The sequence below is a fragment of the Diadema antillarum genome, unplaced genomic scaffold (genome assembly GCF_040938485.1).
Source record: "Diadema antillarum isolate AM-2024a unplaced genomic scaffold, OU_Dant_1.0 scf00000144, whole genome shotgun sequence".
Lineage (NCBI taxonomy): Eukaryota > Metazoa > Echinodermata > Echinoidea > Diadematoida > Diadematidae > Diadema > Diadema antillarum.
Genome location: NW_027271033.1, coordinates 176,903 through 191,558, shown reverse-complemented (window position 1 = coordinate 191,558; position 14,656 = coordinate 176,903). Strand labels below are relative to the sequence as shown.

The 14,656-nt window shown below is 41.6% G+C and overlaps 1 protein-coding gene across 1 annotated transcript in view; it reads left to right on the top strand.

The window, feature by feature from the left end:
- The first annotated feature begins 966 nt into the window (after positions 1-966).
- LOC139721490 (uncharacterized) overlaps positions 967-14,656 on the top strand; it is a 175,755-nt gene continuing 162,065 nt past the window's right edge. The window contains exons 1-4 of the mRNA XM_071632804.1: positions 967-1,063; positions 7,576-7,679; positions 13,571-13,676; positions 14,218-14,309. Of these exons, the coding sequence (XP_071488905.1) occupies positions 7,584-7,679; positions 13,571-13,676; positions 14,218-14,309 (294 nt within the window). The 5' untranslated portion in view covers positions 967-1,063; positions 7,576-7,583. The remainder of the gene's footprint in view (positions 1,064-7,575; positions 7,680-13,570; positions 13,677-14,217; positions 14,310-14,656) is intronic.

Here is a 14,656-nt window from a genome sequence, read left to right as displayed (position 1 = left end):
CAGAATCAAAATCGGGTTAGAAATGGCGAAGGAGTAGCATTTTGAAGCAAAATGTACAATATAGGTCAAAGGTCACAACTGAAATTCTGTGTAGAAGTTTCAAAGCTCCCAGGTAGTGCTATCATATAAAGCAAACAGAATCAAAATCGGGTGAGAAATGGCGAAGGAGTAGCATTTTGAACATTTTGATCACACACGGACGCACAGACGGACGGACGGACAGACAGACAGACGGACGGACACACAGACACACACACGTACGGAGCCCGTTTCATAGTCCCCTGCCTGCTCGAACTCGTTCGGCGGGGACAATAATAGGGAGCTTTAGATTTTCGACGCGCGGACGTTCAAAGGAAAAAAACATGTTCTGAGCTTGCGCAGTAGCGCGCGTAAAGTCAATCTATTTTTAGCTTGCGTCGCCTGAGTTGTTTACTACGCGTACTGGGCTATTTTCACGTCCGCACAGTTTGCGACGTAGAGAGCTTCTTCATGCACTGATCGTATGGGGGCTCGATTTGACTTTTTCTACGTTGCGTCCCAGCGTAATCTAAAGCTACTTTTCCACACGACGCAGGGAGAGGAGAACGTCCAGCGCAAGCGTCGGCTCAAACGTCCGCGCGTCAAAATCTAAAGCTCCCTAATCTCTTTGTGCTAGACACCAAAGAGAAACAATTGCAACGCGACGCTTGGCGAGAAGTATCGTTAAGCGTCGCAAGAGATCCGTATTTACGATCCGATTACGACACGATTATAATGATTACTAGTAGTCACGAGTCCTACGTTTTTCTTTTTCTTCTTTTAGTTGATTTTCATCATTAGAAATTAACTTTAAAAACAAGCTATTTTTTTTTACTTAAATCATTGTGATTTTAGACGTAATATCGTAGGATAGTAAAATTTAGCACATTATTACAATGACATAAGTGATCGAGACAGGACAGTGCGGAAATTTTTTATTCATCCCAGCAACAGTTACAATACTCAAGCGGTAATATCAAGATTACTCACGGATATTGGTACTTATGACTCCTGATGCTGGATTCTTTAGGAATTAAAATATGAAGTAAGAATCGCTTTATTTTGTAGAAGTAAATGACAGAGCATTTATATGATATTTATGTGGCAAAATCTGACTAAATAAGATTGTTTACAGTTGCCAAGTAGTGTAACCACGTACTGACGTAGTCCCACACCTTCAAATATGGGATGTAGTCCACCGATGGCAGCTAGCCCGACCAGGCAGTAATTTACACTAGCCTTCGCACAGCGTCAGACAGACTGGGGCCCGCCATCAAAGTGGGGAACCACAACACAACTACAAAACTTATAACAATTTATACATTACTTATAGACATTTGTACGTTACTCACGTAAAGTGCATGCTTATATTATATATTACTTGTATCAGTGAGTGACTGCCCACTAGCTACGGTTGGCTGCCATATAGTTCTAGGCCACATACACAGTTTAAGCAGCGCCTCAGTCAACACAGCGCAAGCGCAGATCCCCGATATGCATAATTCATGTCGCCCCGAACTCACCGAGAATGCCTGCCGCTCCACCGCTCAACTCCCGATTGCCTACAGAATATCGTTATCTCGACTATCGGCTGTGCGATCGCAGCAAGAAGAGAGCTGAAAATATCTTGGCCGCTTCTCTCTCGCGCTCTCTCCGCTCCGCGATGCACTTGCCATGTCTTACCTTGTTGCTGATTGGCTGAGCCACGACTGCATTGGCCATGTGTATTGTGAGCACTGTGTCTCACTCGCTGTATCGCTAGCATGCACAGTGCTTGTAGTCACTGCCCGCAATCCCGCTCTCGTAACCCGTTTGTATGTACCCAAACAGCCTCGCAGCGCACCGCTGGTATCGCCATACTATCGGGTAGGTCGCTTGCTACGGAAATCTAACATTATCAACATTGATCTATGCACTTCAAACATTCTCGCACATATATTGCACATACTCGCACACAGTAAAAGTAGTATCAAAACACAGATAAATCGCTCAAGAATCCATCAAAAAATACCATGAGGATGAAAAAAATTGCATGAATGACCAAAACTACTCATTTAATGACACATTCCTGGCACAGATTGCCAGAAAATTACATAAAATAGGGCGAAATTATATGGAAAATCTCCTTCGTTTTCCAGTAAGCCATAGAGGTGTACATGGTATCAACGAAAAGCTTATGAATTGAAGAAAGCGATGATGTCATTTTCAGAAGGCATTGTGGGAGAGCAAGCCGACCAATGAGGGAAAACCTTTCATAGTTGAGAAGCGATAGCAAGCCGATCATCAACCGATACCAGCTTGCCATCGTCTGCTATGGTAGGGATCAACGGCATGGTGCATGCAGTGCGCTGAGCGAGACATGACGTCATCGCTCGTGAACGGTGGGAGTGCAAACCGTACTGTAGTGCTGCCCCTGCCATTACGAGCATAATAAATGGCAGTTTTGCAGCAGGTGTTGTGCCAAATGAATTGAAAACAGCGATGATATTTCCAACCCTCAAAAGACCTCATTTAGATAAAAACATGTTAAACAATTCTCGCTATTGCCAATGACGTAAAAAGTACCCGGATGTTGATTTAAGCGTCATTTATGGTGCATTATGGGATAGAGTAAGAACCCCAATTTTCAGCCGGCCCCCAAAATCCAGACACTTGCCAGTTATCACAAGGCAGCCAAGTCGACTGTCACAACACAAGCACATCACATCGTTTCACATACTAGCACAGTCGTACACCACAGGAAAGTGCCTGAGTCACCTCCCAAAATCCATCTAAAATCCCACATTTTGCCGTCAAAATCGCGGAATCGCCGCAACTTTTCCAAAGCGAATTAGGTCCCGTGTAAAGAATCGGGGTCGCTGGAAAGGGGCTAAAAATTGAAAAATTACGCCGCTCTGTTGCAAGATTTTTCGCTTATGGCAAGCTCAATCCTCAAAAACCCAAAAGACAAACAAAATCTCTGTACGTGCCGATGCAGTGAATAAATGTACAGGGGCTGAATGCAGGTGCAGAGTCCCCAAAATTCGGACATGAACGGGCGCCCAAACCCCCCAAAACCAGAAGTGATAGAACTAAGTTAATACTAGGAGTTAGTACATTGATGTCTGTAGTTTCAAGTTTGTTCATGGCAGAATCAGGGGTGCCCCCCTTGGGACCCAGGGGAGGGGGGTGGGGAGGGGTTCTAATGGGGCCTAAATTGTACATTTTCATCTTCTTCTTGAGAACCCCATGACCCATTTTCACCAAACTTGACAGGTAGCATCCCTAGGGGGTTAGGAACTCAATTTGTTAAAATGGGCACCATGCCCCACCCAGGGGGCCCCCAGGGGGGCCCAAACCCCCCAAAATTAAGGAATCTGTAAAAATCTTCTTCTCTAGAACCAGAAGTGATAGAACTAAGTTAATACTATGAGTTAGTACATTGATGACTGTAGTTTCAAGTTTGTTCATGGCAGAATCAGGGGTGCCCCCTTGGGACCCAGGGGAGGGGTTCTAATGGGGCCTAAATTGTACATTTTCATCTTCTTCTTGAGAACCCCATGACCCATTTTCACCAAACTTGGCAGGTAGCATCCCTAGGGGGTTAGGAACTCAATTTGTTAAAATGGGCACCATGCCCCACACAGGGGGCCCCGGGGGGGGGGGGGGGGGGGGGGGGGGGGCAAACCCCCCAAAATTAAGGAATCTGTAAAAATCTTCTTCTCTAGAACCAGAAGTGATAGAACTAAGTTAATACTATGAGTTAGTACATTGATGACTGTAGTTTCAAGTTTGTTCATGGCAGAATCAGGGGTGCCCCCTTGGGACCCAGGGGAGGGGTTCTAATGGGGCCTAAATTGTACATTTTCATCTTCTTCTTGAGAACCCCATGACCCATTTTCACCAAACTTGGCAGGTAGCATCCCTAGGGGGTTAGGAACTCAATTTGTTAAAATGGGCACCATGCCCCACACAGGGGGCCCGGGGGGGGGGGGGGGGGGGGGGGGGCAAACCCCCCAAAATTAAGGAATTTATAAAAATCTTCTTATCTAGAACCAGAAGTGAAAGAGATAAGTTAGTACTATGAGTTAGTACATTGATGACTGTAGTTTCAAGTTTGTTCATGGCAGAATCAGGGGTGCCCTCCCCCCTTTAGACCCAGGGGAGGGGGTGGGGAGGGATCCTAATGGGGCCTAAATTGAACATTTTTATCTTCTTCTTGAGAACCCCATAACCTATTTTCACCAAACTTGGCAGGTAGCATCCCTAGGGGGTAAGGATCTCAATTTTTTAAAATGGGCACCATGCCCCACCCAGGGGGCCCCCTGGGGGGGGGGGGGCCAAAACCCCCCAAAATGAAGGATTCTTTAAAAATCTTCTGTAGAATCAGAAGTTCAAAGATAATACTATGAGTAAGTACATTAATGACTGTTGTTTCAAGATTTTTCATAGCAGATCCAGGGGTGCCCCTCTTGGGGGTGGGGTTGGTTGGGAAGGTCCAAATGGAGGCCTGAGTTGTACATTTTCATCTTCTTCGTGAAAACCTCATGATGGAATTTCGTCAAACTTGGCAGGTAGCATCGCTAGGGGGTCAGGATCTCAATTTAGCAAAATGGGCACCATGCCCCACCCAGAGGGCCCCAGGGGGCCCCAATCTCCCCAATTAAGGACTCTTTAAAAAATGTGGGCCCTTATTGTACATTTTTATCTTCTACTTGAGAATGCCTGGTCAAATGTTGGTAGAGCTGTGAATAATTTAGATTAGTGACTGCGTGAACGGTGAACTTGCGATACTCGGGTGAGCGCTAGACCCGCGGGTCTCTTGTTACACTTGTGTTTCTTAACCCCGTACTTTCTCTGACCCAGCACTCGTTAATCCCGTACCAATTTTTTCAGCTTTTTACACTCGCTAATAAATCCCGTACTAAGCTCTTGTCCTGGTCTGAAGAGAAAACTGACCTTTTTACACTCGTATTTCTTAGTCCCGTACTTTCCAAACCACATGAATATTCATGATTACGCTGTGCACTGTACAAGTACACGCATGCACCGGCAGCACTTGATTACCTCGTTTCTGATTGGTCAGTGGGGGTCGGACTTCGTCTCCGTCGCTTAGCCCCGGATTATTTCTTCGTTCTGTTTACACTCGCTTGCTTGGCACCGCAATTGCGGTGCTAACCCTGCTATTTTGCAGGGCCAGATAGTACGGGATTACTGGTGGGGCTAGCCCACTGTGGCAAAAACAAGTGCAAACAGAAAGTGGGCTATGGTGTTAATGTTATTATTTAAGTTTAAATTTGCCGATCTAGGACTGTGAATTAGACCTAATCGAGGAGGGTGAGGTAGACGTACAAATGTACCTCACCCTTCACATCCATAAAGGAGAGTGGTTAAGCATCCCCCCCCCCCCCCACAGCAGCGTTTATCACAAGCTTTTGTCTGTCTCGGGAGGAGAACCATAAAAGTAAAAAAAATATTATAAAACTCCTGCAGACAAACAAATTTTTCTATATCTAAATGCTCATATGTGCTATAGAAATTGAATTTTTCAACTGACTTCTTGCAAATTGCCATAGATATTTTTGTTCATTGATTTTTAACTTCACCTCGAAAGGGCAAGACTTCCCCAAGAATACCCACTTGCGAATTCTGTGCATGCGTGCATACATCCAAGTGTACACTAGCAAAGTTACTGGGTAGGATAGTGTAGAGTGGTATGGCGAAATAATGGGAGGACATTTAATTTTCCACTTGAAAGATGGCTAACTTCATTTTCAGTTTTAGATTGCGCAGGCAGCATATGCTACAATCGCTAGCAAAGAGTGAGCTGTTTTGAGCACCGACATGATCGTTGTGATGTCAATGCTTCCTGATAACCGATTTGGTTCAAATGTACATGAGTGATTGTAGAGCACTATTTAAGTATTTCCAGTGAATTTGTGCAGTCAGGACATGCAGAATATTAGATAGAAGAACCACAGATACAAAAATATGTTACCACCTGACTGGTTTACTCAGGATCTCATCTAGACAGTATCATCATCTGGAGATGGTGCTGCTACTGTGTGTTATGGCAATAACTATTTTACTGTTAAGAATTTGAGTAGAATGTTTGATTTTTTTTACATTTGTGGGTAGATTGCCAAATGCTCCAGTTGATTATAGTTTGGGGCATATACATGTAGCCAGCACTTAATTCTTGAGTTCTGTGTTGTAATGGGATGAGTCAGTTATCATCATGCTATCTCTTCTTGCATGACTGGTGTCTCACATAAGGAGGGATATAATACACTTACAACTTGGCTATGTGTTGAACAGAGGATTGAGTATAAGATTAGTTTGGTTGTGTACAAGGCACTGAATGGCAGTTCTCCATCATAGGTATGTGATCTACTAGAGCCATATGTCCCAGCAAGAGAAAATCTACGTTCTGCAGACAAGTACCTGCTGGTGGAACACAGAGCACACAACTCTTGGGGAGCTCGTTCATTCTGCGTGGCTGCTGCAAAGATATGGAATGGCCTTCCACAGTCTATCCGCAGAGCTCTTACCACAGAATCTTTTAAAACAACCCTCAAGACCCATCTCTTCAAATCGAAAAACTAGCCAATGTGTAAGAATGGATGTTTACACATTTGGAGACAATGACTTCCTGGAACTATTTCTTTTTGTTTTAACTGTCATATCACAAGCGGTGCACCCATGAAATTTAAGCTGAATTATGTATTTATTTTGGAGCAAGCGCCATGAGCGCCTGACTTGGCGGATACCGGCGCTATACAAGACTTCATCATCATCATCATCAACTTATCTTGCACTTTGTTGGTTGGTTTCTTTGTACATGTTAGGAGTGGATGAGTTGACTGCATTATCTTCTTTGACACAACAATGTCCATTAAAGACTATTCAATATGGTTTCCAAACTTTCTCTGTGTATTTCATTAAACTTTTTGAATAAGTACTTTATTTGCCAAATTGTATAATCATTGGGAAACTTCCCATTCCATTAGTACTGATGAGCTCAGACTGTACCTGTAAGCCCTATAGATGCATTCCATATGAAAGGTTAAAGTTTTGTGCATTCACTGTACAGACTGTAAATGTCAAGTTTTGTTTAATAAACTTGTAACAGGGATTGGTAATAATGACATATTTTGTCCAGGGCAAGCCTGGCTGTGCATGCTGGTGGATGACATGATGATTTGACCCACAATAAATCTTCAGCTGCTGCTCGAGAAAAGTTTGATTCTCAAACACTCTGCTCTAAGGGGAACACTGTAATTCTTTGACAAAGTCCTCTCGCTCTATGGGCGAACAAAGTTAGCCCAGCCATTCATGCTGTTATGCTCTCCCCCGTTCACTCACCCTGTACAGCAAGAGGGCCTTGTCATAAGGCTAGGATCACTGAGGGGCATAAGTCATACAATGTACATATTGTACCTTGTAGAAAAAGTTTGCTTTTTCAAAGTGTCAAAGTTGTTGATTCATGCATTGTCTGTCTCCTATCGTAATCTCATAGCTTTATGCACTGCAATTGATCACCTTATCTTACAAATAAATGCTTTCCGAATCATGCAGCTTACACAATGGCAGCAGAGGATGACATTGATCGCTTCATTGAGGAGCAAAAGCAGAAAATTGCTCAGGAGAGGAGAGACCTGCAACAATCTAACATAAATCAGGTAATGTTAAATGATATTCTTTTTTTTTCACTTTGCTGATTAAAATTAACCAAACTTAAAGAATACTTTAAAAGCTAAAATTTAAGGAGCTTAGGAGCTTTCATTTTGTGATCATGCATTTATATTTTGAAAGCATTTCACTATTTAAGCCGAATTTGAGATCATCTCAGTGGATATTTGGCAATGCTGCGATAGATTCGTTTAGCTCACATGAGCCAAATGGCTCAACTGAGCTAGATGGCAATCCTGTGTTGCCCCCCCCCCCCCCATCATGGATAAACTTTTAACATTTTTATCTTCTTAAAAACTGGTGACTGGATTTTGATCAGACATGGCATTAATCATCAATGGGGAGGGGAAGGGGGAGGGGGAGAGTGCCCAATAGGGCAGTGCCCATGTACAAATGGATTCAAAGTTATATAATTTTCATAATTTTTGACATTTTTATCTTGAAAACTGAGGGGGATCTTATCCAAATGTGGCAGAAATCATCAACAGGGAGGGGATTACAGTTTCGTATAGTGGTGGAGCCCTAGGGGGACCCTAGGGCAGAGCCCAAATACCCATAATTAGGTTGGTATTGACCACTTTGAACAGCCTGTGAAGCAATTGTTTTTATACAGTTGAACCTCTCTTATCCGGCCTCCCTTTATCCGGATCTCTCTATTATACGGACGCAATCTCGCCGTGATTTTTTTAAAAATAATTACGGGAGGAAAGGGGGATTCCCAATTCCTTGAGAACTCCTACACAAACACGCATGAATTACATATTAAATGATACATTTCTTAATGATTATTTAGGTAAATCATCCCAAGAATTTATAAAAGAAAATGATTTCATTCTTGCAAACACGAACCTCTATTTTGGGGTCTGTTACTGAGTGTAACAATGAAAAGGTTGCAGCAGACACATTACTACATGTGAAACTACAATGGGCTACATCAGTACAAGTGTATATGTACACTGTATAAAGCATTGAGTCTCCCGTATCCGGCCAAATCCCTTATCCGGATGAGCCCCGGTCCCGACTTGTCCGGATACGAGAGGTTCAACTGTACTAGGTTGCCTCAGGTGGGGTGCCATGAAGGTGAAGTGGGATGCTCGGATGAGCACTAGATCTGTGGGTCTCTTGTTACACTATCTAGCTAGGCAACCAGTACCGCTACGTACGTGAAAGGATTTCAGCTTATGATGTTAGTTTGGGGTATTTTTTTTTTTTAATGAAAAGACTTACAGTATTTTTTGGCTTTTTTTTTTTTACACAAAATTTTCATATACATACAGTATATAGTGTGCACTTACTAGATATAAACCTACTTCTCGATACATTAGGTTCTAGTGGTAGTTTCAACATGCAGAATCACACAACATGTACCTTTATCCAGCGAACTATGTGTACTCACAGCAAACGTAAAAGTACTACAGTAGTGTTCTCTTGTTTGTTGCCAACATAGTCCACATTACTTGGATGATTGTTCATTGTTCACCATTTAGAATGCTAAATTGTGGGTCAACTGATGTTTTGTGAGGCATAACATCAGAACACCTTACAATGTACCGTAGTTTTTTTATTAGTTTCCGTTGGCCATGGTTAGTACATACTATCTTTATATTGAAGTAGGACATGTGAGTTGTATGTATTTTTCACAAGGCTTGCTTTGATGAGGAACATGTGAGAACCTTACAAGTAAATACTGTCAAATTGAGTAGGTCAGAAACACGGTGTGATTTAGACCTTTTGTGCACACATTACAACTTAAAGTGCAATATTATGTATGAGAATGGCAATTCAATGACATGATCCTCATGAGCAGACCCTTTTAATCCATGGGCCAAGAGCCAAAAAATGGGTTGTTGGTACCACCTGAGGTGGCAAAACCTTTTTGGTGTCATTTTGTTTGTCGGACATAGATACGCTTATCAAGCTATGATGGCATTTCCAAATGAGTAGCTTAGTCATAATAAATGAATTTTTAACCAATTTGGTCTCGTTTTTATATCCCTATTCTTCTGAATCGAAACTAACCGCTATACAAATACGAGCACTGCCTTCTGTATGTTCACAGGTGTTCTGTTGTAAACGCGGTGCGCTTAGTCTTTATTCAAGGCAGCGAAGGGAATATCCAAAGGGTTATGATGTCCACAGCTGTCACACGGTGCGCTTAGTCTTTATCTAGAACAAAGTACCGTTATCATATCTAAAGTTCCTAATAAAAGGGATTATCTATACTGTTTTTATACCACCCTCTCAACAAATACATCAGTTTTAAACAAAAATCACTCTGTTCATTTACAACATTATTAATTATAATGTATTGTAGTGTACCGGTACATTGTTTTTGCATAATCTTTCATTGTTGGATGGAAATAAAGCGACATTGGCGTGGTATTAGCGTTTTCACCGTAGCGTTTTCACTGGAAAATGATAAATAATTGAAAAATACGCTAAAATTCACGAGAAATTGCTTTTTTGTTGTTGTTGTTTTTAGATAAAGGGATATACACTGTAGTATAAGCTTTGGATATTCCCTTCGCCGTCTTGAATATTAGACTAAGCGCTGTGGACATCATAACCCTTGGATAGTCCCTTCGCTAAGACAGTGCTCTTCTTTGTATAGCGGTTGGTCTCGATTCAGAAGTACAGGGATATAACAACGAGACCCAATTGGTTTAAAATTCATTTACTATGACTAAGCTACTCATTTGGAAATGCTATCATACATTGTACCTTGATAAGCATATCTATGCCCGACAAATAAAATGACACCAAAAAGGTATTGCCACCTCAGATGGTACCAATATCTGGCCTGGCCCATGGACTATTTGTTTTAGGCAAACTGTACAAGATTGCAACCTTTATGTGGTCCACCCTTTTCTAAGTTATGCAATCAACCTGATGCAATACAACTTTGTATAACATCTCTGTGCTATTGTACAACTTAGACCTTACTTTTTTACAACCTTGCCATGGCGACCATGACAGTCAACCCGAAACGGCCCTTCTCGAGGCCAACACATGTCGGGTAAACCTCTAGTACATATTATATCATCCAGCAATATAAGGAGGGTATGTCTCAAGCAAAAAATGACCGACGACATTTCTTGTATTGCCAAGATCTCGATGTCAATAGTCTTCTCCTCCGAGAGATGTATACAGCTGTATACGCAGATGCATCCTTGGCTTCCAAGTTGTGCATTTCTTCTTTCAAGCTTGTTCTGTATGTTGGCCATGACTGATGCAAAACTTTTCATTGCTGCCTACCTTAGGCATGGTCTGGAAGACTTTTCTGTCCTTCAGGAGTCTAGCATTGGTGATGTTTTGTTTTGTTTTTTGCATCTGTCAGGGTTGGTAACATCACCGTCACTACTGTGTACAACCCCCTGGGGCTACATGGTCAGTCCCACTGCTGCCAATCTTCCTCCACCCAGAGGTACATGCAGGAGATTTTAACAGTTTCCACTCTTCCTGGGGCTATACTGCCAGTGACGACAATAGCCAACTTCTTGATGAATGAGCTTCAATCAAAAACTGCCTCCTCCTTCATGATGCCCAGCACCCTGGCACTTTCTACTCCAGCAGATGGAGATAAGACTTACAATCCAAATCTCTGTTTCACTTCAAGATCAGCAAATGGTCTCCCCCTTCCTGCGTCTTGTAGGGTTCTCCCTCATTTCCCTCACAGCCAAAATTGCCAAATACCCCGCTAATCCACACTGGGCTACCAATTCCAGTCTTGACATCCAAGTCCAAGCCAGAATGGAATTTTAGAAAAGTTTATTGGGGAGGTTCCATGCAGGAGGTGGAAGAATTGATTGCTGAACTCGCTCATGTCTCAAAAGAACTGTAAGTCGTTCTGCAGTATCTTGAAACAAGCAGCAAGGGAGCACATCCCTTGAGGTTTCCAAAAGACTTTACAATCCATGCTAGCAACCTGAGTATGAAGAACTGCTATAGAGCTTTATGAATCTGCAGGAGACCCTAACATTGCTACTGAACTTCTGGAATCACAACAACACACCAAAGCTGGCAGGAAACGGTGGATGATACCACTCAAGTTACATGTACCTGCAATGCCATCACTGACGTAACAACAAAGCCAAAGGGCTTCAACCTCCCTCAGAAGCAGTGGCTCAGCTTGAGTGGCATCTGAAACCTCCATGCAATGACAGATTACTGTTTACATGGGATTAGTTTGTTGTGTAACTGCAGCCATCCCGACCAAACCCGGCATCACATCGTGGAGAACTGCCATCTTTTGAAGTTTCCAGGAGGGCTTACAGAACTTGCCAAACCAATTGATACTGCCTTGACTGGATCAGGAACTCAGACATAAACCTATGAGGCTATGACCTACCAATTGTGTTGCATCATATGACAGAAGAAGATTGTAGTGTCTGCATCTAGGTTAGATTATGAAGTCAAATACTGTACACGCCGAATGTTTCGTGAGGTTTTTATTTTCGCGAATTTCACAAGTCAGGTGCTATTCGCGAAATTAAAGAGACACGAAAATAATAACTCTGATCCCAATATGAATGTGACACAGTATGTATGTATTTCACCATTCAGAACTGCACTCCACAATGGCGAATTTAACCACTCGCAAAATCATTGGGAAGTCCCAATTTGCAAATATTTAGACTCGCTAAATACATGGCATATACAGTAGCATACAAGATCATTGCTCAAAAGGTTGTTAACTACCAATGTAGAGCAAATCAAAGTAATTTTGATGTTTATAGGGTAGTGAATGTTTCCAAACTTAAAAAGCTGATGAAAAGTTGATTATCTTTGTATTGAAATGTAACTTTTTATTTCAATTCAAAACATTTTCATGTAGAATTTTCAGCTGTCAACTCTACAGCCTCCATCAGTTGACTAACCTGTCGATACCTTGATCATGTGACAGTCAGTTAGAAGGTCATAGACTTTCTGAAGTTTGTAGCCTCACCCCCTCCCCTATTCTTGTTGAGAGAAGGTTGATAGGCCCAGATGGAGACTTCCTTGACTATTGATCCCCTTTCATAATATTCAAGTTCCTGGTCCAGAACCTCAACCTCTTCTAGACCCTTGTGGTGATGGCCAGGAGAGTTGACATGAACGTTTTAAAAGGAAACTTGAGAGGAGATAACACTGAGTCATCTGTTTTCAAGGAATCTGATCCTTAGTGAGCATTGTTTTTTTTTTTTTTCACAGATGTATAATTTCTGGCAAACTTTGTTTCCTGCCAGAATTGTTAAAATTTAGGGCATTGTTAAGGCCATCAGGAACTCTTCTTCTGATTCTGGGGGCTCTACAAACTTCAGAAAGTTTATGACCTGCTTATGAACAGTCATGTGATCAAGATTAAGACGGGCATTCCACTGATAAATACTACAGAACTGACTGTTGAAAATCCTGAGGTGAATATTTTATATTGAGATCACCAGTTTAAAGCCAGATGTAGTACCAATACAGATGAACTTAAAACTTCCCTTCTTGATCATGCTTGTTATAAATTTGCTCCCTGACAAGTCAGAATGGATTCATGCTTCTCACAATATTATTTCATGTTATGTGCTGGACATAGTTAGCAGTGGAGATGTGATCATTTCAATGAAAGATACAATGTAGATGCTTGAATACAATTGTTGTATATGAAAGTATAATTGCGGCTGTAGAACGTTGCACCCAGCATAATACTCCGCAGGGAATAATATTATCCTCCATTTCCCTGTGTGGAGCCAGACATGATGGTAGCAACTGAATAACAGAGGAAGTTTGAATTTTCATCAGGTCTATGCTACAACTGTGTCTTGTTAGGTAAAGTAAAGTCTACATCTGTGTAATTTGCCAGAGACAAACTAAACTTTTCATTTATTATGAAATCTATACTCTGACATTGCAGGCTTCTGAGCTCATACAGAATAGTGTACGCCGTAATGGAGATCTACCTTTGAAAGAGAACCTACAGCCTCATGCAGCACCAGACAATACGAAGCCGAGCAGATCAGGTAAATTGTGGAGACAGAAGAGAAGAGAGGGAGATTTTACTTTTTTGTCACCCTCTGAAATGAACCCATTGATAATCTAAATTTTTTAAGCCTCCCTCTGGAAGGGTACCAGGGGCATTATGTTTTCAGGTGGTTTCTCAGTCCATCCAATCATCCTGCATCTTTTCATGGTTATAAATAAAATGCTAAAGGAATTTTCTTGGTTCTTGTTCCAGATGAATGTATGCTACACGAGGTGTTGATGCACTGATAAGATTTTGGGTAACATCCATTGAGGTCAGAGATCACTGAACTATCTAAAGGTGGCAATTTTCAGTCATAACTTTGTCCAGGAATGTTCACTAATAAATAAACAGTTTTGTCCATGAAATGGTGATGATGAAAAGTCAGAGATGACTGTCGTACACAAAAAGTTTAGAAGTAAGTAATATGTGGTAAATTAAAGTTATATGCATGGATCAAAGAGCAGTTTAGTTCCAATCATGAGATGAATGTGATAATGCATTTTGCATTGTGTTTGATCCTGTTACAAACTGTTCAGACGGTGCCGGTTTGCCTCTTGGAAACTACGTTGATGTGAGGACCAAGCTGCTAAAGGAGAGACAAGAGGAATATAATAAGTTCTTGGATGAGGTAAAGAGAAGTACATGTAATAGTCACACAATTTGATATTTTTTATTACTTTCTATCGCTTGATATTTTCATTGTATTGTTGCAGAGACATATTTGTACGTATATACAATTTACAAAAATATGTTGTTTTGATCTGTACATGCACACTTAACACTATATATAGTTATGTCTCTCAAAAATGATGGACTTTCAAAGTTTCAGAAATTCTGGGGAGACAAAGCTGTTGAACACATTATCTCTGCATGGAGTTAGTGGTATGATTGGTAGCGATGTTGTGAATGCGAAGTGTATCCAGCTCATAGATTTGACTATGATTTTATTGGAATTGTCACTCACATTGCTAACAT